The sequence below is a fragment of the Eutrigla gurnardus genome (assembly GCF_963514095.1).
Source record: "Eutrigla gurnardus genome assembly, chromosome: 1".
Classification (NCBI taxonomy): domain Eukaryota; kingdom Metazoa; phylum Chordata; class Actinopteri; order Perciformes; family Triglidae; genus Eutrigla; species Eutrigla gurnardus.
Window position 1 is genome coordinate 29,758,050 of NC_139915.1, and position 22,433 is coordinate 29,780,482.

Consider the following 22,433-nt stretch of genomic DNA (forward strand, 5'->3'; position numbering starts at 1 on the left):
GTGTTATTTGGAATAGGCAGTATAGCGCTACTCCAACAAAGTGTGGTTGATCCATGATTGTCTGGGCTGTTAGTGAACGAGGGCAGGTGTGTTCCATTTACCTCTTTCACTCCCCCTCCGCCCACTTTCCCTCCACCCTCCAAGTGGCCTCCGTGTGACGTCATAGCAAGGGCTGAGGGCAAGTGAGCGAGGGCGACTCAAACTGTTATTGAAACGCAGCTCTGGTTGAGAAATCGGCAAGCGGAGTAGGCGGAAGTGCACGGGGAGAGACGAGAGAGTGATTTGTGGAAGAGCGGTTAAACTTAAAAACTAAGAGTGAAAATTGAATTGACAAGAGTGCGGGACATTGTCATTGGAGTGCTGAAAGTAGGTAGGTAACTTCCAGAGAGTAGATTGTGGGGGTATCGACCGACGGCCTGTATAGGCGCTGCTTTCTGTAAGTGGGTGTAAAATGGAGGGAAGGGACGGAGATAGTTACAACAGTATGGAAATGAGTGAAGAGGATTATGAGATTGATAAAGGGGGTAGTGAATGGGAGCAAGTAGGGAGAGGAGGAAGGTGTAGAAGGGCAAGTGGGAAAAAGAGAAAGAAGGAAGATAAAGATAGTTTGGAAGGCACAGAGAGTGAGGGGCAGGGAGATGAGGTAAGGAGTGGGAAGAAGGGAGCCCTTAATGTAGTGGTGAGATTTGAGGGAGAAGGGGGGGTAAAGAAAATGGACCCACTAAAAATCACAAAAATAATCAGAGCACAAGTAGGAGAAGTTAAGTAAGCTAAAGTGCTAGGAGATGGGAACCTGCTTATTGGGTGTAACACAGAAACACAAGTAGAAAAAGCTTGGAAAATGGTGAGTGTAGGAAAAATAAAGGTTACAAAAACAGTGAAAGTTGGGGAACAGAGAAATAATGGATGTAAGGGAGTGATATCAGGGGTTCCCCTTGGTATCAGCATTAAAGATCTAGGGGGAAATCTAAAAATGAGAAATACCACAGTTAAAGATGTTAAAAGAATGACAAGAGGACCTGAGAAAAAAAGAATCAGAAACAGTAGTGGTAGAGTTTGATACAAAAACTATCCCAAGGGAACTCTATTTTGGATTTGTAAAATACAATGTGAGAGAATTCGTCCCAAAACCAATGAGGTGCTTCAATTGTCAGGAGTATGGACATATAGCTAACCGGTGCAAAGGCAAAAGAAGGTGTGCAAGGTGTGGAGGAGACCATGAATATGGGAAATGTGGAACGGGGGTGAGGCCAAAATGCTGTAACTGTGGAGGAGAGCATAGCGTAGCATACTTGGGCTGTGAGGCTATGAAGAGAGAAATAACAGTGCAACAGATAAAAGTGAATGAAAAAGTGTCGTATGCTGAAGCTGCTAAGAGAGCGGGACAAGGGAATATCAGTGGCATGCAACAGAAGAGAGAGAAACAAGTGTTGTACAAGAAGTTGAAAAGAAAATGTTGGAGGAGAAAAAGAGATTGGTGACATTCATAGCAGGAGTCATAAATGCGACCGCAGATGTTAAATCTAAAACAGAAAGAATACAAATAATAGTGAAAGCGGCAGTACATCATCTGGATATGAAGGGGATAAGATGGGAAGAGGTAAGAGATGAGTTGAGTGTTCAGGCCACTCAAGAACCATCATGTATTGGGTAATATTAATAATAATGATAATCTTTCAGTGGAATGCAAGCAGCCTAATTGCGAATGGTCAGTAGTTTAAACAGTTCATCTATAGTCAACAGGAAAAACCAGACATAATATGCATCCAGGAATCCTGGTTAAAACCGAACTTAGAGTTCATTATTAAAGATTACGTGGCAGTCAGAAGAGACAGGGGAGAAGGGACAGGAGGCGGATGTGTCACATTTGTAAAAGAGGGCATTCCCTACAGGATTATTGATATTGGAGCTGAGATGGAGAGTATTATAATAGAAGTATGGATAGGAAAGAGGAAGCTGGTGATACTAAATTTTTACAACCCATGCAGACAGTTGGACATTAAGAAACTGGAAGAAATGGAAGGCAAGATCAATGGAAACACAGTGTGGTGTGGAGATTTTAATGCTCATAATACATTATGGGGGAGTGAGAAGAACGATGGGGAGACAGTGGAGGAATTGTTAGATGGAAAGAATCTGGTTTGTGTGAATGATGGGAGAGGGACAAGGATAGACGTAAATACTGGGAAGGAGTCGGCTTTAGATTTGACGTTAGTGACCAATACATTAGCGCCATTATGTGAATGGAATGTGTGTCAAAAAGGGACTATAGGAAGTGACCATTATCCTATATATAATAAAATAAATTTAGGGACAGTACAGGCCACGGAGAGAGTAGGAGGAAGATGGATCTTAGAAAAAGCTAATTGGGTAGAATTCATGAAGGAATGTGATAAAAATCTCAGATTAGTGTTAACTTTGAGGTGGAAATGATGGAGAGGGAAATAAAGCAGGGGATCATAGCAGCAGCAACCAGCTCCATACAGGGCTGGACTGGGACCAAAAATCGGCCCGGGCATTTTTTTAGCCGAGACCGGCCCACCAGGTATCGATGGAAAGACAATGAAGCCTATGAATGAAAACAATTTTTTTTGTGACAATGCTTGTACACTGTCGGGCATCGCCCCTCGGCTGTAATTGGTCCAGCCCAGAATCAATCATGACTAAGGGGCCGATCTACCAGTTTTGTGTACCAATAGCAGTGTTTCCCACAGGATTCTATCGTGGGGGGCTTGTGATCTTGTAGGGGGGTCCGGGGGCATGCCCCCCCGGGAGAACATTTTTAATAGATTTAATTTTAATGCATCAATTTGGTGAATTTTGAGAACCAAAATATGACATCAATTACTGACCAACTGCTGGTACTAATACAAAATGTTGACATACTAAATGGGGTTGAGGAGTTTAAGCATTCAAGAAAAGATGAAAAGAAAAATTACTAAAACACAGTGCTGAGCCTTCCAGGGTTCCCCAATTAGTTTTCACTGAGGGCCAAATTATGTCCAGGTTGGTTGTAGTAGCAGATAGTAGTAGTAGTCATAGCCTGTGTTGAGGGACAGATAAAAATGTACGCTTGAAAGAAAATAAGTCCAATATCAACGATTTATTTATTTGAATGCCCCTGGAGAATATTTTGATCAACAACAAAAAACAACAGCACTTCAGCAAGTGGCGCACAAGAGGAAAACAATATTGTATAACAGTAGCGTTAATGGTTTTTGTTTGCAGCATCTTGCTTTTGTCTTGTAATTTGCAGACGGTCCCTGCGCACTCGCCCGGCTGTCACTGCGCATAGAGATCAATGTTCTCCGTTCAGCTCAGAGGACAGCTGATTTTTGTAAAAAATCTGTGTTTTGGTGCTTGTAGCTCGTAGTCTTTGATATTACGGTGGGAAAGAGGCATCATTTGTGTTTGAAAACGTTTCACTTCAGATGTATTGATCCCGAATCTGTGAATATATTTTCAACTTTACCGACTCTTTATTTCACCTTATGGCAGGTTATTAGTTAGTCACTGGGTCCGCACGGCCCGGATTTGCTCTTGCGGGCCGGTTTATTATGACTATTATTATTATTAATATAAGTGGGTGACTATTCCTCAGCCTTCCTTGGTGTTTTGGTTTTGACATACGCGCACGCACTGTCAAACTCGCGCAGCTAAGGGGGGTCGGCGGGGGGGACGCCTTGCCATGGCGACGGGGGTAAACAGAACGTTGATGAACCAAACCAGCCGCGAGGATTTCCCCTTATAATAAGCGCTGCTGCCCTCCTGTTTAGGCCTATTATTAGAGCCGCTAGTTAAGTCCATTCAATGTGTGGGAAACACTGAATATGTATCATGACTAATACCAAATAACATTAATACCATTAGTAAAAAAAAAATTAAAAAAAAGGCTCGGCCCAAAATCACCATCGGCCCTTCGGGCCGGTATGCCCGATGGCCAGTCCAGCCCTGTCTCCATACCTAAAAGTACATGCAGAAAGAAGAATAAGTTAGTACCATGGTGGGATGAAAAATGCAAACAAGCAGTTAAAAGCAGAAACAAGTTAGTTAAAATTTAAGTTAGTTAAAAGATATCATAACTTTCAACATCTTATCCAATATAAGCAAGCGCAAGCAATGGTAAGGAAAACAATAAGACAAGCAAAGAGGTCGTATTGGAGGGAGTTCTGTGGATCGATCGGGAGCACTACTAAGATAGGTGAAGTCTGGGGGATGTTGAAAAAAATGGGTGGAGATAGGAAGGACTGGAATTATCCAGTCCTGAGTTCTGGAAATGAGGTCGCTGTAACCAATAAAGAGAAGGCTGAGTTAATGGTTAAAACTTCATTGCGGTGCACAGCTCAAATAATTTAACGGAGGAGGGAAGAAATGGTAGGGAGAAAACTAGGAATGACAACAGGGAGGTGTTAAAAAGAAAGGATAGTAGAGGAAATGAGTTAGATGTCCCATTTACCATCGGAAATATGAAAAGAGCAATAGCCAAAACAAGAAGGAGTGCACCAGGTAAAGATAGAATATGTTATACAAGTCCCACAAAGCTGGAAAGAGGCGATAATCATCCCAATCAGGAAGCCTGGGAAAGATCATAGCAAGCCAACAAACTACAGACCCATAGCTCTTACGTATAGGAAAAATAATAGAGAGAATGATTAATGAGAGGCTCATGTATTATATTGAAAAGAGGGGACTGGTGACTAGGTATCAAAGTGGATTTAGAAGAGGTAGGAGCACAATGGATCCGATGTTATGTTTAGAAGCCGACATTAGGAAAGCACAGGTAAATAAAGAAACGGTGGCCGCAGTGTTCTTTGATGTCGAAAAAGCATACGACATGTTGTGGAGAGAAGGTTTGCTGATTAAGATGCATCACATGGGAATTGAGGGAAAGTTATTTAACTGGGTCATGGATTTTCTAAGGGAAAGGGTCATCCAGGTTAAAATTGGGTCAGAAATCTCAGAAAGTTATATTGTAGAGAATGGTACGCCGTAGGGGAGTGTTATCAGTCCTACACTATTTACAATAATGATAAATGATATTTTCGACAACATACCAACAGGAATGGGAAGATCTCTGTTTGCAGATGATGGGGCAGTATGGAAGAGGGGAGGCAACATAGATCACATAGTCATGAAATTACAGCAAGGGATAGATCAAGTGGAAAAATGGGGAGCAGAATGGGGTTTCAAATTTTCAGTGGAAAAAAGTAAAGTAATGTTCTTCTCAAAAAAGAAAATCAGTGAAAATAAAAAGTTAAACTTATATGGAAGGAACTTAGAAAGAGTAAACGATTCTTGGGATTAAGCTTTGACTCTGGATTAACGTGGAGAGAACATGTGAAGGGAATAGTTCAAAAAAGTAAGGGAGTATTGAATGTTATGAGGTGTTTGGCCGGGTTAGAATGGGGGGCTGACTTTACGCCACTAAAATATAAATACATTGCACTAATACGATCTAGAATAGAGTATGGTAGCGTGGGATATGGATCAGCAGCTAAATCAGTCCTCTTACAGCTAGATGTGATTCAAGCTCGAGCACTAAGAATTTGTCTAGGAGCAATGAAAACAGCACCAGTATGCTTTATTTATTTATTTATTTGTTTATTTCGGGCATGTCAGTTAAATCATCATCATACATCATTGTTCACATAGTAAAATACACATGGCCGAAAGGGAAAGCGGGAGAAGCCAAGGCTTATCTAGTCCCGCCCCCACACCGGATAGAATCGTCATCATAATCTTTTCTTATCATTGCATTTTTCACTTGACATAACTTTTCCTTTTTCTTGTGACATTTGACATAACATGTTACAGCAGTAGGTGGTACAGAGAGCTGAAGTCCAGTGCATACAGATTACGTGTGTGTCTGCACACGTGTCCATATTTATTCATCACGACTGAGCAGCAGTCTCATCATGTAACAAGGTCCGAAGGGGGTCCAATCGACAGAGAAAATAAAATAAAAAAATAAAAAAAATAAAATAAAAAATGAAAAAAATAAAAATAAAAATAAAAGTCCTTATTGTTTGGGTACAGAATGTTCATTTGTTATGCTCCCATCCCGTCACAACACCATGTCTGCTGATTCGTGTCTCAGACATTTATCAACTCTCATGCAATAATCTGTACCGGTCAACGGTTGAATATACATACTTCTTCTTAAAGCCACTTAGTGTTGCTGTTTTTTTGACTTCTTCTAACACATTCCATTGTCTAACCCCTGTGACCGATAAGGAAAAGGATTTTAACGTAGTTCGTACCTTCCTTTGCCTGAAAATCATGTCCCCTCTAAGATTGTGTCTCTGTCTGTGTATGAAGAATTTTTGTAGGTTCTGGGGGAGAGTTTTGTTTGATGCTTGGTACATCATTTGTACTGTGCGATAGTTTATTAAATCATATAGTTTGAGTATTTTCGATTCGATAAATAGCTGATTTGTGTGTGCCCTGTAGTTGGCGTAGTGTAAGATTCTCAAGGCTCTTTTTTGGAGAATTAACAAGGGCTGTGTGGAGCCTTTATATGTGTGTCCCCACACCTCTGCACAGTATTGCAGGTGCGGAGAGACTAGTGCGCAGTATAACAGATGAAGTGCTTTTTGATTTTAGGATTTTTTTGTACTTTCCAAAGTATGGACACACTCCTGGCCAACTTCCTTTTTAATTGTGCTATGTGTGGCTTCCAACTTAACATGTCATCGATAATCACTCCCAGAACCTTATTCTCACGGACCCTCTCAATATTAACTCCGTTTACGTGAATGTTGGGACTGTTGTTGCAGCCTCTCTTACCGTATAGCATGTATTTAGTTTTACCAAGATTTAGTGATAATTTATTTATATTAAACCACACTTGAAGTTTGGCCATTTCCTGATTTACTGTTTCCACAAGTTGGTTCAAGTCACTCCCCGAGCAGAAAATATTTGTGTCATCCGCGAATATTAATTTCAGAGTATCTGACACTTTACATATATCATTTATGTATAAGATAAACAGCTTTGGACCCAGAACTGACCCCTGTGGGACCCCACAGATTATGTCCAAGTTTGTCGATGTGTTATCCCCTATTTTAACATATTGGGATCTCTTGTGTAGATAACTCTTGACCCATTGCAATGTTACACCTCTAAGGCCATATCTCTCCAGTTTAGCCATTAAAATATCATGATTAACAGTGTCAAATGCTTTTTTCAGGTCTATGAAAATTCCTATGGAATATTGTTTTTGGTCAATAGCGTCGGTGATGATTTCCACAGACTCTGCTAAAGCTTGAGCAGTCGAATGGTTCCTTCTGAAGCCGTATTGGCTGTCATATAACAGTTTATGTTTGTTGATGAAGTTATCGAGCCTATTGTTGAATAGCTTCTCTAGGATTTTTGACAATTGTGGCAGTATTGAAATTGGTCTGTAATTTGTAAACTCGTGTGTGTCACCATTCTTAAACAGTGGCACAACCTTGGCAACTTTCATTTTGTTAGGAAACGTCCCGGTTTGAAATGACAGATTGAAAATGTGTGTCAGGGGTGAAATGATTCCATCTAATACTTTCCTGATTAATCTCATGTCCAGGTCGTCGGCGTCAGTAGAGGTTTTGGCAACGCATAAGTTGACCAGGTGTCTAATCTCTGTGTCCTTCATTGGTGTGAGAAACATTGAGCTGGGATTTCTGTCTCCATCCTTATCAAAATGACTCCAAGGCAAGGATGATTCAGGGATGTTATTCGCTAACTCCGGCCCGATGTTTACAAAGAATTGGTTGAAACTATTTGCTATGACCTCCGGGTTATCCTCCTGCGCGCTGTTTATCTTGAAGTAGGGAGGGTATGGAGCTAGAACAGTCTCATAATTCATAAATGCATACAGAAATTCATAAATGCACAAAAAAGATTTACATATGTATTTGGGGATTTGTATATACATGTGACTCAAAACACAAATACATTTTCAATGCACACACAAATATGTTTCATTGCATATGTAAGTAAAAAATATTCACATATAAAAAACAAGATTCATAAACATATTTCCAATGCACACACAAATCTAAAAAAAAATCACAAATACATGAATGTTAAAGTATTTGCAATCTTCATCAAATACACATTTGGGGCTTGTTACATTCATACATGAACTGTTGGACCTGTATTTACAAAGTGCTTTTAATTTGTAAACCTCCCTGCATTTGTGTGTGAAACTTTTGAGACTCCCCTGACGTGACTCTGATCCACAAATGCGTTTTTTCTAAGAGGAGGTTGTCTGTAGCCAATCAGATGTCTCCCTCCTTTACAGCCAATCATTTGATCAAATAAATCATTTATTTATTTGATCATGGTATGTGAACTCAGAAAGATCGTTTTTGTATGAAGTGTTTTACACCGGAGTCCAGATAATAGTTTGTCATAGGAGAAGTTGTATGGTCGAGGAGGAATGTTTAGGCACAGAACCGACAGGTTTTTGGTCTTCACAGGTTTTTATTCAGAAATAGAATTTTTTCCACTGTGGCAGGCTTCAGTCTCCTCCTCTTCTGGCTCACGACGCATGAACACTACGAGCCAATGACACGCACTGACACACACTGTGAGCCAATGAAACGCTTCGAAACATTTCGAAGCAATGAAGCACTTTCGTGCTTCGGTCACGTGACGCCGGTGTTTGATACAAGCTCCGACACAGCTTCAGGAAGAGCGACACAAGCTCCAAAGCCTCGGTATGATTTGCCCATCACTATAACATACCCGCCGGACGCCTTAACGGACTTTCACCGACCGGACTCGCGCCGTGAAGCGATCTCAAGTAAGAGTGTTTGTCTGGGCAGAGACCGGACAGCTGCCGTGCGTGTTTAATGAATCCCTCTCGGTGTGTGACGTTGACCGGACCGCCGAGTCCCGTTCCATGTGGTTGAGACCACCTCACCGTAACCCGCTACGCTGTTTTTTAAGCCGTGGCCGACGAACCCGGGTTCGGTCGCCGGGCTTCTGGGTGATAAAGGACAGCTGTTGTATGTTACAGGCAGCCAGGTTTCCCTCCTGCTGTCTTCTTTCCTCGTTCCTTTGTTCCGTCTCCGCCGGCTCGTCCGCCATCTTGCCCTGCTGCTCCTCTCCAGCCTTCTTCACCGGAACCAAAGAGTATATAGACACCAAGAGGCGAATCTCAATGCATTTACATTTAGCTAAGTAGCAGACGCTTTTATCCAAAGCGAATTAGAATAATTACATTTGTGTGAAGAGTGCAACAGTACATCTCTATCAGCAAAGTGAGGATTTCAATCCGCCCGCTGGCTAAGTTAACCCGTAGCTAGTAAACAACAGGGATACGTGCTAAGATACAGATTTGTGAGTTTTTTTGGGAGGGAGAGAGGTAGTAGAGGGAGGAGGCTCAGCAGAGTCTAGGTGAACTCTGAACGACAGGGTCTTGGGTCTCTTATGGAGGATGGGAAGCGGTTCTGCGGTCAATGGAACGAACATCTGTGTCCTTTGGATTGAAAGTGACTGGTAAACTTCCCATCATGCATTGGGAAACTAGTAGCGCCTTTGAAATCCATTTAGTTTTTCCCCAATTTCTCATATATTGAGTTGTTGTGAGCAATAATAATTGTAATAATAATATAATAACTGTAATTGTTTGTCCAGTCTCTAGCAGAAACATTTGCCAAATCTAACATTATGTAAAACTGATTTAGAAAATAACATTTATTGTAATTCAAAATTTGGGGTTCTAACATTTATTTTGTTTTTTTTTACCTGTGACTAAGTGCTCAGCTGTTTAACTAACATCTCTGTGTGATGTTACTGTTTTCCTGCAGACGTCCAGCAGCTGATGGCGTGTAAAGAAGAGGTTCCCTTTGAGCAGCAGGACTGGGGCTCCAGTCTGGACCAGGAGGATCCAGAGCCCCCACACATCAAAGAGGAACAGGAGGAAGTCCGGATCAGTCAGGAGGGAGAGCAGCTTCAAGGGCTGGAGGAGGCTGATATCAAGTTCCCAGTCACTCTTGTCCCTGTGAAGAGTGAAGAAGATGAAGATGATGAAGAGAAGCCTCAGTTCTCAGGGCTGGCTTCAGCTGCAGCCAGCAGCTCAACTGAACAGATGAAAACAGAAGCTGGTGAAGAAGACTGTGGAGGACCGAAACCACAACCAGATACTGATGACAAGACTGAAGATGAAGTCCCTGACAGTGATTCTAGATGTCGTACTGGTGAGAAACCTTTCAGATGCTCCGTATGTGGGAAAACATTTGACCATAGAAAAATATGAAGATACACATGAGAACTCACACAGGAGAAAAACCTTTTAGCTCTTCAGTTTGTAAGAAAACTTTCATGCAGGGAGGAAGCTTAAAGACACACATGAGAACTCATACAGGAGAGAAACCTTTCAGCTGTTCAGTTTGTCAGAAAACATTGACAGTAATTGGAAGTTTAAACACACACATGAGAATTCATACAGGAGAAAAACCATTCAGCTGTTTAGTTTGTAAGAAAACTTTCACGCAGAGCAAAGGCTTAAAGGGGCCCTATTATGCTATTTTTCCACAAGTTAATATAAGTTATTGATGTCTCCAAACCTGGTCTTTGAATTCCTCAACTGGAAAAAACAATCGGAACATGTATTTCGGAGTGGATCACACTCCTCATTTTCAGCTTTTTTACCCCACTTTTTCAAACGGGTGATTCTGTCGGGGTGTAGCCTTATGCTAAATGAGATGACCCCCGACCCCGCCCCTACTGAGGAAGTGGTTGTGTCTCTCCGCCCCGTGCTGTCCGCGTCCAGCTTGTTGCCATGGTTATGGTTCTACGCTACAAGCAAACAGCGGTCCAGCCGTACCGCTTCGAACCGGACTCCGACCCAGAACCAGGACCAGCTCCTGTTGAAGTTCTACGCCGCGGATGCAGCAGGACGTTTCTGAATGGTTAGTTAACATGTCTGTGTAACGTTTTGGACGGTAACTCGATGTGTGTTAGCGTAGCTAGCGCTAAGCACAATGACGCTAATGCTGCGTTCTTCGCTCTATAAGTAATGTATCTGTGAGCTATTTTGGCCACAATTAATATCGTTAGTAATGCCGTGTTGTTGACAGTTCACAGTTGCATGTTTTCCAAATGGGGACGTAACATTATATTTAAACGGTTGAAAACCCGATGAAAACAGCGTCCTGTATGCGGGCATGTTTGTTTACATCACATTAATGGGATTAAAAACTTGATCCTCTACACATAAAGATATACAAGGAACAGGGTTTGGTCAGTATGTCGTCCTCCAGAATTATGTGCTGAATTGTGAATTATAGGCTGTGTGCTGTGTTTTATAAACGTGATTTGCTCCATCTCAACATTACGTGCCAAACTTACTGTTACAAAATTCAAACATGAGGTTTACACCTCAGCTTGTCAGCAAAGTCCGTCAGGTTACCATATTAACAAGATTTGTTGTTGAAATGCTCAAATTCTGTACTATATTCATCTAGGTGACCATGTGGGAATCGTGCAACAGCCTTCAGACACCGAACATGTCTGCTGCATGGAGACACCACGGGTAATGTTACTTTGTTACACCAAGTTGTCTGTTGAGATTATTATTCACATAACATGACGATTATCATGATTCACACTAGGTAAGAAGACGGATGCAGCAGCTGGAGGAGGAAGAGGCTTGCATGGTGGGACATCCTGGTTGGAACCGTCTGTCTGAATGTTCTCTCTCCAAAACGCATGAAATATACAGCTAGTTATGGTGCTTTACACGTAAGAGGAATACAGCAGTCAGTTGTTTGTTTATCAGTTGTGTTTTATAAAAAATAAATCCCTCTATGCAACATATTATGCAGTCTTCCTGACCATTACTTCAGTAATATTAACCATGACACATTTTACAATTACTGTAAAGACTTTATTGTCAAATTAATCAGCAGTTGAAGTTCACAGTTATCTCAGAACACAAACGCAAACTGTTTGTGGCCGACTCTGCAGGGTCATATCAAGCTCTTCTGAAGTCAGGGAAGAGCTGCCCTCCAAAGTATCCTCCTCCTCTACCGGGTCTCAGCGAGCTCTCTGTGATGGTCTCCTTATTGGAGTGGTTGTGAAACAGGTCTGGAACCATGGCTGTGCCAACACCAAAGTCCTTGCAGGACACAGTAGCTGTAACAGAGTTGTATGGACGAATGAAACCCATGATATCACATAATAGAAAGACACATCTGCACAACTACTAGTAGTTGCTGTTAAACCTGATCTAAAGTAGGCTACATGTCAGGATACACACCTTTACTTGGGTAAGGAGCCTGTAGTCCTCCTAGACAGGTGACTGCCAACAGTAGCTGTGGTGGGTCGGTGTGGGACGCTGATGTGAGCTGCTGCTCTGTAAGCAGACAGACAGTCAGACAGATAGTCAGAGTTTACAGCTACATCTGAAATGTGGAACGCGTTACTATTTCACTATAACTGATGTGGTGACGCACCAAAAGCTCGTAAAATCCCTTCGTTAGCGGTGCAAAAACAAACGTTTGGGGACGTCGTCTTTGCATCGGCGAGTATAAACAAACAGATCAGCTGCTCTCGCTGCCGCATTCAAGCTACAAAACGTTCCCAAGCAAACTGATGTCTAGCGTTATTTTACAGGTTTGGCCCCCGCAGTACTACGTAACGTTAACGGTCCTCAATATCAATACAATGGAAGCTTTTAACGCAACACGCCAATGCTAACTTTAGCGCAACACGCCAATGCTAACACACCAATGTTAAGAAAGCAACGGTAAACTGTAACACGGCATATTACATAATATTTAGAAACTTACCGCTTCAGTGTCTGTGGTTGGCTCTAGGACTGTCGGTACTGATCCAAACTTTAGCCCCAGGTTAGAGGTATATCCTGAGCTGTAGCGACCCATGTTGTCAAAGCTCCTGTCGGTGAAGTGCGTCGCACACACAAACACACATTTACGGACGCGTGTGCGCACATTTCCATCGTAGATGCTCCGACGATGCCAGTAAATATCAGCAATTGGACTGCCAACTCGCTTTCCGTTGATTTTGGCATTTTGGTCCACTGGTTTGTATGTACATCACACTGACAGCCAACAGGTATGGGGATTATGTGGGCGGGACCACACAGGTGGAGCGATTCTAATGAGCCGAGATGACCCATATAAGGCACAGGAAAATTTGGTGCTGACGTCATTTAGTGGACATTCTGCAAACCGTTCGTTTATCGGGAGGATTTGTTTCAAACTGAGAAAGTGAAACAGGGAGATGGTGGTCTTTTCTGATACTGTGGGGACTTATTGACACGACAGGGACCCATTTTAGGGTTGAAAAACATGGAAAAGTCGATTTTTCATAATAGGGCCCCTTTAAACATTCTACAAAATATGGTCTCTCTTAGATGATTAGTTTCACAGATATTAAGGCACAAAATGGAAGTAAACACATCTTTGCCCAAATTCAGAGCCATATTAAAAAAAACTAACAACAAGTATCAGATCCAAACTTACTTTTTTTGAAAGATCATATTCTTGTTAAAATCATATTAAAAATCGGGAGGGTGTTTTGCCTCATTTTGTCGCAGTGATTTTTTAAAATCCTGATATTGGTGGGATTTTGGTGGCTGTTTTTGGTACTGCATGTCCTAACAGCCTACCAGTAAACATCACAGGAGGGCAATTCAATTGTTTTTTTTTACCATTTACAAAAGACTTACATGTGACTAAATGCTACTGATAAATTTAGCCTTACGAAAACATTAAAGTGTAGCACAGTTGTAGTTACAGAGGCAATAAGTCCTTGAATGTGAGTTTAACATGCTGAAAGCAGCTTTTAATGTCTTAAACCATGAACAAACAGCATAATATTGAAGACTGTACATTTTGTCATACTTTAAGTATATAAATTACACAACCAAATCAAATAGTCTTAATTTGAGCATAAAGATTTTACATTACAGTAGAAAGGTCTCCAAAGTTTGATATTGATAACAGTTTGTCTCTATGCTCACTATGAGACAATATGTGAGTTGAGTGTATGATCAGAAATGGTGGATAGGAAGTATCAGAGATGTTTCAGATCAAGTTGAAGATGTATTGGTTCAGTTCATGCACCCACATGACCCTGCCAAGAGTTTCTACTGGCCAAGGAGAGAAGACGTGTGTAATGTCCCACTGCAGCATAGCATTGCAAGATTTGACGTTCCCTCTACAGAAACTGGGCGCATGTATGCCATCAAAAAAGATGAACACAACAGAGCAGAGATGTACATTAGACAATTTGTAAAGTGACTGCCAAATTAATGAATGTGACGAAGGAATTGGATCTAAAAGATGAAAAATGTGTGATCCCTCATAGTGAGCAGACAAACTGTTATTCAATATCAAACTTTGGAGACTTTTCTACTGTAATGTAAAATCTTTATGCTCAAATTAAGATTATTATTTGATTTGGTTGTGTAATTTATATACTTAAAGTATGACAAAATGTACAGTCTTCAATATTATGCTATGTTTGTTCATGGTTTAAGACATTAAAAGCTGCTTTCAGCATGTTTAACTAACTCACATTCAAGGACGTATTGCCTCTGTAACTACAACTGTGCTACATTTAAATGTTTTCGTATGGCTAAATTTATCAGTAGCATTTAGTCACATGTAAGTCTTTGGTAAATGGTAAAAACACAATTAATTTGCCCTGCTGTGATGTTTACTGGTAGGCTTTTAGGACATGCAGTACCAAAACCAGCCACAAAACCCCCACCAATATCAGGATTTTAAAAAATCACTGCGACAAAATGAGGAAAAACACCCTCCTGATTTTTTTATATGATTTTAACGAGAATATGATCTTTCAAAAAAAGTAAGTTTGGACCTGATACTTGTCAGTTTTTTTTAATATGGCTCTGAAGTTGGGCAAAGATGTGTTTACTTCCATTTTACTATAATGTATGCCGATGACACTGTATTGTATACTCATGGGAAAAATGTAACAGAGGTGGCTGTGAAATTAACAAAGGCAATGAACAAGGTTAGTGATTGGTTATACAACTCATGCCTCACGTTAAATGTGGAAAAAACTGTGACCATGTTCTTTACAAATACCGTAGATGACCAAATAATCGCCCGCGTGCAAATACGCGCCTGTGCTCTAATAGCCGCCGGGGGTCCGACCTCATTTGGCATAATAAACGCCGGTTCAATTAAACGCCCGGGCGATTAAGTGTTTACCATAGTCTTGCACAGAAAACAAAAGTTTTTTTTTAACAGCACTTCACCGGCTCTCACCTCTTCTGTCAGTCAGCCCCTCCTCTCGCGCTCTCTCTCTCTCTCGCATGCAGGCGCGCGCACACACACACACACACACACACACAGACACACAAACACAGGCACGCTAGACTGAGGGATATAGGGATATAGATAAATGCGCTAATGTACAGTGTTGAAATTACCGCGATCGACCCCCCCTTCCGTTATCATTCATAACACTGCTCTGATCAGCTCCCTGTGTCGCGGTAACACAGACAAACTGTCTTTGTATTTATTGTCTGATGTCAATAAAGATGCGTCGGGGGAAAAAGTAGTTTTGTTCCAGTGGTGCTATGGTGAGCTCCTTGTTCTTTGCATGATGGTCTGGTGCTGCTCATTGCAAAAATAAATTGTAGCCTGTTGCAAATACGCGCCTGTGCTCTAATAGCCGCCGGGGGTCCGACCTCATTTAGCATATTAAACGCCCGGGCTACTAAATGGTCATCTACGGTAGGTGTAAACTTAAAAGTTACCCTGATATTGTAGTAAATGGGCAAAAAATAAAACACGTAGAACAATTTAAATACCTGGGGGTAACGTTGGATTCAACACTTAGTTTTAAAGGGCATGTCAAAAAGCTGAGTAACACGTTGAAATATAATTTAGCTAATTTCAGATACATAAGAAATTCTCTCACCCTTGAGGCATCAAGTACATATTTAAATGCAATGATTAAGCCCCATTTTTTGTACTGTGTCACATCCTGGTCTCAGGCATGTAAAACAGTTACAAAACCACTAGAGTTATTGTACAAAAGTAGTCTTAAGACCCATGCCAAAAAAACACGGCATTACCATCATTGCCATGTACTTGCCAAATATGATATTTTGAGCTTTGAAAACTTGATTATACACTCAAATGTTTGTCTACTTCACAAAATTATTCATAATGCTTATGCCCCCCCTCTGAAAAAGTTTGTGACACTCTGCTCTGAAAACACAGTACGTCTAACTAGATCTGTTACGAGGGGTGAGTGCAGTATTCCTCAACGTAGAACTCAGTTTGGCAGCTCTTCTTTTTCATGTGTGGCCATGAGTCAGTGGAATGTCCTTCCCACAGAACTTATTCTATGTACAAATCCTCACACATTCTCATGCTTGTCAAAGCGCTGGTTACTAAGTAAGCAAGTTTGCACACATTGTTGAGTATTATGTGAGTGTGTGTATGTGTCTGGCTATGAGTGTGGTTGAGGATGAGGATGATTGTTATCTGTGTATTGTATGTGTGTGAATGTGTGATGAGAGTGAGAGAGAGAGTGTATGTGCTGTTGGTCTCTATTGTGCACTTTATGATTTGGCGCTCTTGTTTCCCTGCTTTTATTAGTGCATTCTGTCAATTTTTTAAATATTACCTGCCCAGGGACTACAGGCGGAAATTAGCAATTGTTGCTATAACCTGGCTCAAAACATCTCTTCTTGTTTTACAAGATTAATGTTTTTTTGTGTGCATTGTCCCTGTTTTAAATAAATAAATTCTAAAAAAAATAAAAATTATAATAACTTTTGAGCCTTAATATCTGTGAAACTAATCATCTAAGAGAGACCATATTTTGTAGAATGTTTAAGCTAACACCAGATATAGAGGCAGAAGTGATAGAAGTCTTTTATCTGCAAAAATGGGAACTCAGCCACTCTTCAAATGTACTACTTTATTTCAACAAGCCACGTTTTAAGTACCTACCATACTAAGTTATCATTGAGCTACACCCCTGATATTCCATGTCTGGAGGCTATTAGTAACAGATATACACTGTAGAAATTTTGAAGGTCACAGGTGATATACTTTTCCAGATATTGACGTTTAAAAATGGCTTTTCAGAGTATGATGCCAAAAACAGTCTAAACTACCCTTTATTCAATGACGTTTCATGAGAAAACTTTTGACAGTAAAGACGTAATATTTTGGATTTGTCCTATTAACAAGTGTGTCTTTGTACTCAAATTTTTTCAGGACATTCTGAGATGGTCAGGTGGGAGGCATTTGATGAAATGACACGGAATGACCCATTATGTAAAACTGATTTAGAAAATAACATTTATTGTTATTAAAAATGTGGGGTTCTAACATTTATTTATTTTTTTTGTCTTGTGACTAAGTGTTCAGCTGTTTTACTAACATATCTCCGTGTGATGTTACTGTTTTCCTGCAGACGTCCAGCAGCTGATGGCGTGTAAAGAAGAGGTTCCCTTTGAGCAGCAGGACTGGGGTTCCAGTCTGGACCAGGAGGATCCAGAGCCCCCACACATCAAAGAGGACCAGGAGGAAGTCCGGATCAGTCAGGAGGGAGAGCAGCTTCAAGGGCTGGAGGAGGCTGATATCAAGTTCCCAGTCACTCTTGTCCCTGTGAAGAGTGAAGAAGATGAAGATGATGAAGAGAAGCCTCAGTTCTCAGGGTTGGCTTCAGCTGCAGCCAGCAGCTCAACTGAACAGATGAAAACAGAAGCTGGTGAAGAGGACTGTGGAGGACTGGAATCACAACCAGATACTGATGACATGACTGAAGACTCTTCTGACATTGATGACATGACTGAAGACTCATCTGAGACTGATGACAGTGATGATTGGCAGGAGACCAGAGAACCTCAGTCAGGTTTAAAGGCTTGGACCGATGATGAAGTCACTGACAGTGATTCTAGATGTAGTACTGGTGAGAAACCTTTCAATTGCTCCGCATGTGGGAAAACATTTGACCATAGAAAAAATATGAAGATACACATGAGAACTCACACAGGAGAGAAACCTTTTAGCTGCTCAGTTTGTCAGAAAACTTTTACAGAAAGTAGAAGTTTAAAGGCACACATGAGAACTCATACAGGAGAGAAACTTTTCAGCTGTTCAGTTTGTCAGAAAACCTTGACAGGAGGTGGAAGTTTAAAGAAACACATGAGAACACATACAGGAGAGAAACCTTTCAGCTGCTCAGTTTGTAAGAAATCTTTCACGCGCAGAGAAAGCTTAAAGACACACATGAGAACTCATACAGGAGAGAAACCTTTCAGCTGCTCAGTTTGTAAGAAAACTTTCACAGTAAGTGGAAATTTACACGCACACATGAGAACTCATACAGGAGAGAAACCTTTCAGCTGCTCAGTTTGTCAGAAAACTTTCACAGCAAGTGGACATTTAAACGCACACATGATAACTCATACAGGAGAGAAACCTTTCAGCTGCTCAGTTTGTCAGAAAACTTTCACGCGGAAAGGAAGCTTAAAGAAACACATGAGAACACATACAGGAGAGAAACCTTTCAGCTGCTCAGTTTGTCAGAAAACTTTCCCGCAGGCAAGAAGCTTAAAGAAACACATGAGAACACATACAGGAGAGAAACCTTTCAGCTGCTCAGTTTGTCAGAAAACTTTCAAGATAAGTGGACATTTACACACACACATGAGAACTCATACAGGAGAAAAACCTTTCAGCTGTTCAGTTTGTAAGAAATCTTTCACGCGCAGAGCAAGCTTAAAGACACACATGAGAATTCATACAGGAGAGAAACCTTTCAGCTGCTCAGTTTGTAAGAAATCTTTCACGCACAGCGTAAGCTTAAAGACACACATGAGAACTCATACAGGATAGAAACCTTTCAGCTGCTCAGTTTGTAAGAAACAATTCAAATATCTTCAAAATGTAAAGAGACATGAGATTTCACACAGGAGAGATGTTTCAGCTGCTCAGTTTGTAAACAAGACTCGGTGAAACCTCATATCTGGCTGGACCGTGTCTGGTCAATGTGCCTAATTGCAGATAAGTCAAACTTCTCAACTCAACGATTATTTTGTTAATCACCACATGAAATGAAATCCATCTCTCTCTCGACTCTGTTATAAGAATTTTGTATAACCTCATGTCTTAAAGTTTTCTTAGTTCAGGTTACAGCTTTATGTGTTGAACTGTTTATTACTTTAGTATCCCCATGGCTGACCTAAATGTTATCAGAGGCCTGGTAGTCATGATGTCTTGTTCTACATGAAGTTTAACTGTCAGTGACGCTTTATCTCCTGTGCCTTTAAAGGACTCAAATCACAACAGTGATTTGAGCACTTCCTCTGTAGCATCCTCACACGTTGTTGCATTGTAACTGCTCCTCTTGTACATGATTAAAGTCAGACGTCAACTTTACTTATGTCTCCGATCTCCTCCTTGGGTGAATTTATTCGTTTACGGGAAAATTCTTTTAACAGACTCGAACTGTTTCTACAATCTGCAGCCCACCAGTCAGTCACCATTGCAACACTGTTGTTGATGAAGCAGACCAATCAAGTGATTTCCTTGCTGCATTAGCACCGCTGTACGTCATACTTGATATTTTGGTATTTTCGTCAAGCCATATGTGAATCATTCGTATAAATGCACGTTCACGGCTTTCTTCAGTAGACCACGGTGTCGATCACAGATTTACTGATGCAGACGTGCAGCCGCGTACTTTTCACCAAGTCAGCTGCAGCGTCTGATGGACATGTATGAGGAAATAAAGCATATTACATGCAAAAAAGGAAATACGGCTGAAAAGAGCGTGGCAGACAATTATGGCGGACCGACTGAATGCAAAGCCTAAAAGTCTACATTTACTGACCACGGATCTTAACCGAAACCGTCATTATTGTACCATTCAAGCAGTGACTTGGTTTTGGTTTTTTGGTGTATTTGTGTGTGTAACCTACTTTATTGAGCGGCCTGTACTAGATGGTCTGGGTGAATGAAACTTACTTGTGTGTGCTTTAGAGCACATTATACTGGAATATCCGGGACTCTTATTTTGAGATGGCATGAACAGGAAGTGTCCTGTCTGTAATGTGCTGCTATGAACTATATGAGCGCAATAAAGGAGTGGCCACACATGTATGAGTTTATATGTTGCCCTTCTGACTGACTTCATTGAAAACACCTTTGAAAATAATAATGGTCACAAAGTTAAAATAATAACAGCAGGCTGATATGTAGCCTACCTGTGGTACTTTAATGCGGTTTCAGAAAAATAAGGCAAAATACATGGATAAGAACATGGAATAACTGTCAAAAAGACATCGGTTTCCGATCGGAGTGACTGCTGACTGAACAGAGGCTGGACTAGGAAGCAGGATTCGGGCTTAGCGAGGGAACTTCAGGCTTAACTCTGGGTTTTCCAGCTTCTTTTGTCTGTCATTTGTCTGAATGCAAAATAGAATTCCACCACTAGATGGGAGTAATTCCCACACACTGTCTCTTTAAGTAATATGTTGTGAAAAAAAACAGTAAGCTTGAATATACGAGGAGAGTCTATGGGTTATATCAATAACAGCGCTTTATTAGCACAAATATCAGGAAAACATATTCCGGCAGTTATACGTGCACGGACCTAGTAGTCAACTCAACATAGGGTTGAATTCACTCAAAAGGCGCTTACAACAGAATGCGCAGCTTATTTCATTGAGACTCCGCATGAGTCTGATTGGCTCATTCTATAGATGCAGGCGGAGCGTAATTTTAGCATGCCGCGGCCTGGTTGGAGCGCTGGGTATCTCCACCCACACTGGCTCATACGATCCATCCCTCTGGGTGCTGTCATCTATGTATGTGTGTGTATGTTGTCGAGATGCACATATATCATATACTCCTCCCCTGTGCGGCTTCCGCTAAGGAATGTATCCTTGGTATGTTGTTTGACCCCTGCCCTTGCTGCTCTCTCGCCTGTGCCTGTGTGTGTGTATGTGTGTGTAGTAATTTAAAACATGTGTGATTAGCTCATGTATTTACATTTTTCTCCACAAATCCCCCTTTTCACACCAACTAGGTGTGAACATTTTGTTTAAAGGTACTCTTTTCCTTCCTCGTCTTCCATGTCCAGGCTCCCATCCTCAAGTTCCTCATTAGCTAGTAGGGGCATCATATATTTTGGTGGGTCTTTTTCTTTAGTCAGTGCAGTTTGCACTAACCTGGAAACCATGGTTCTCAGACATGGAATGCAGCAGCACCCACAGGTGACTAGTATGGCCAGGAAGATGGCTATTGAGGCTGCTAAAGATATTATTACCGCTTTCCATTTTCCAAACACTACTTCCATCCATTTGGTGAACGGGTCATCGACCCCTGATGCTTCGTGCATTTCTTTGGAGAGTGCTCTTAGGTTTTCTAATGCTCGAGTGACTGAGCCATCTGGGGCCGTGTTATTGGGGATTATGGTACAGCAAAGTTTTCCGAACATGGCACAGACACCCCCTTTTTCAGCTAGGAGCATGTCTAGCGCCATTCTATTTTGCATAGTGATGATCGATGTGGGTGCGAGCTGCTCCGCCAGCCCCTCTACTGCATCCCTAGTGGCATTAGCGAGGCGCAAAAGATTATAGTGGATATAGTTAATGCGGTCTACGTTTTTATTGGGGAGTATCCAGAGAAAGATCGATTCAAACCCTGCCCCTACTTGATTGGCCAATTTATACTCGTCTGGCACGCCTCGAGGGATACCTATAGCGTCCACGTATGTGGTCCCTCCAAATGGGTCTTGCAAGCTTGTGTCCCTTTTAGCAAGTATATGTCTTCTTCTTCGCCGGACGAGGGCGTTAGGTCCTGAGGGTTTTTTTATCACTCGACTGCCTATTAACGTAAGGGGCATCCCTAGTCTGACCATGGCGCAGGTGCCTATGGTGGTGTCGGCCTCTACTCGAGAATAGAGACGCAACCCTCCACAATAGTAAAACAGTCCCGCTCGGGCCCATGGTCCTATCACATCCCCAGATGTTGTCCTATTACACCAATCTGAGGGTATGTTTCCCACATTAACTTTTGGTTTGCTGCTGGTGAAGTTGAAACACTGATACCTGGGATCTTTTCCTTTTATGGCGGTAAAATAGCCGGCCCTAGTTTTATTATCAATGGGTGGGAAGACTGATGCCAGGGATTGACATCCTGAGGGTGTGGCTTTTCTGGTCAAGTTCATCATACATTCATAACCTACTTTGTCTTTGTCTGGATATAAGGGGGCAGGTTCGACGAACATGGCAGGACGCGCAGCCGCGCATGCTACACATCCCGTCATGTTCTGGCGCTTAGCATTATCCGTAATCCACCTCAACCAAATGTTACTTTCTCCGAAGCCTGTAGCCATCTTTACGACGTCTAAAGGAGTTAATTCTGTGTAATCCTGGGTCATCACTATCGGATTGGTAGTGGGCGGCTTTAGGG

The 22,433-nt window shown here is 41.5% G+C and overlaps 1 protein-coding gene and 2 long non-coding RNA genes across 5 annotated transcripts in view; 2 read left to right on the forward strand and 1 right to left on the reverse strand.

Moving 5' to 3' along the window:
• LOC311031050 overlaps positions 1-22,433 on the forward strand; it is a 544,877-nt gene that overhangs the window by 5,554 nt on the left and 516,890 nt on the right. The window lies entirely within an intron of this gene.
• Positions 71-19,406, forward strand: LOC311018132 (uncharacterized protein). Of its 3 annotated transcripts, XM_084016945.1 has the most exons (5): positions 71-224; positions 10,763-10,901; positions 11,457-11,524; positions 11,604-11,733; positions 17,425-19,406. In XM_084016945.1, exon 5 carries the CDS (start codon positions 17,439-17,441, stop codon positions 18,849-18,851), a length of 1,413 nt encoding a protein of 470 aa, XP_083873071.1. In that variant the 5' UTR covers positions 71-224; positions 10,763-10,901; positions 11,457-11,524; positions 11,604-11,733; positions 17,425-17,438; the 3' UTR covers positions 18,852-19,406. The 3 variants fall into 3 exon arrangements, with proteins under 3 accessions (XP_083873071.1, XP_083873070.1, XP_083873072.1); XM_084016944.1 differs by lacking the exon at positions 71-224 and having other exon boundaries at positions 10,261-10,901; XM_084016946.1 differs by lacking the exons at positions 71-224; positions 11,457-11,524 and having other exon boundaries at positions 10,261-10,901.
• LOC311031584 lies at positions 12,031-13,372 on the reverse strand. Its single transcript, XR_014599095.1, has 3 exons — positions 12,783-13,372; positions 12,251-12,346; positions 12,031-12,126 (listed from the first exon to the last, which is right to left on the reverse strand). It is a non-coding gene; the product is annotated as an uncharacterized lncRNA (long non-coding RNA).

Excerpts from the sequence above, each read along its gene's own strand:
- LOC311018132 (XM_084016945.1), top strand. The coding sequence starts at position 17,439 with ATGGCGTGTAAAGAAGAGGTTCCCTTTGAGCAGCAGGACTGGGGTTCC.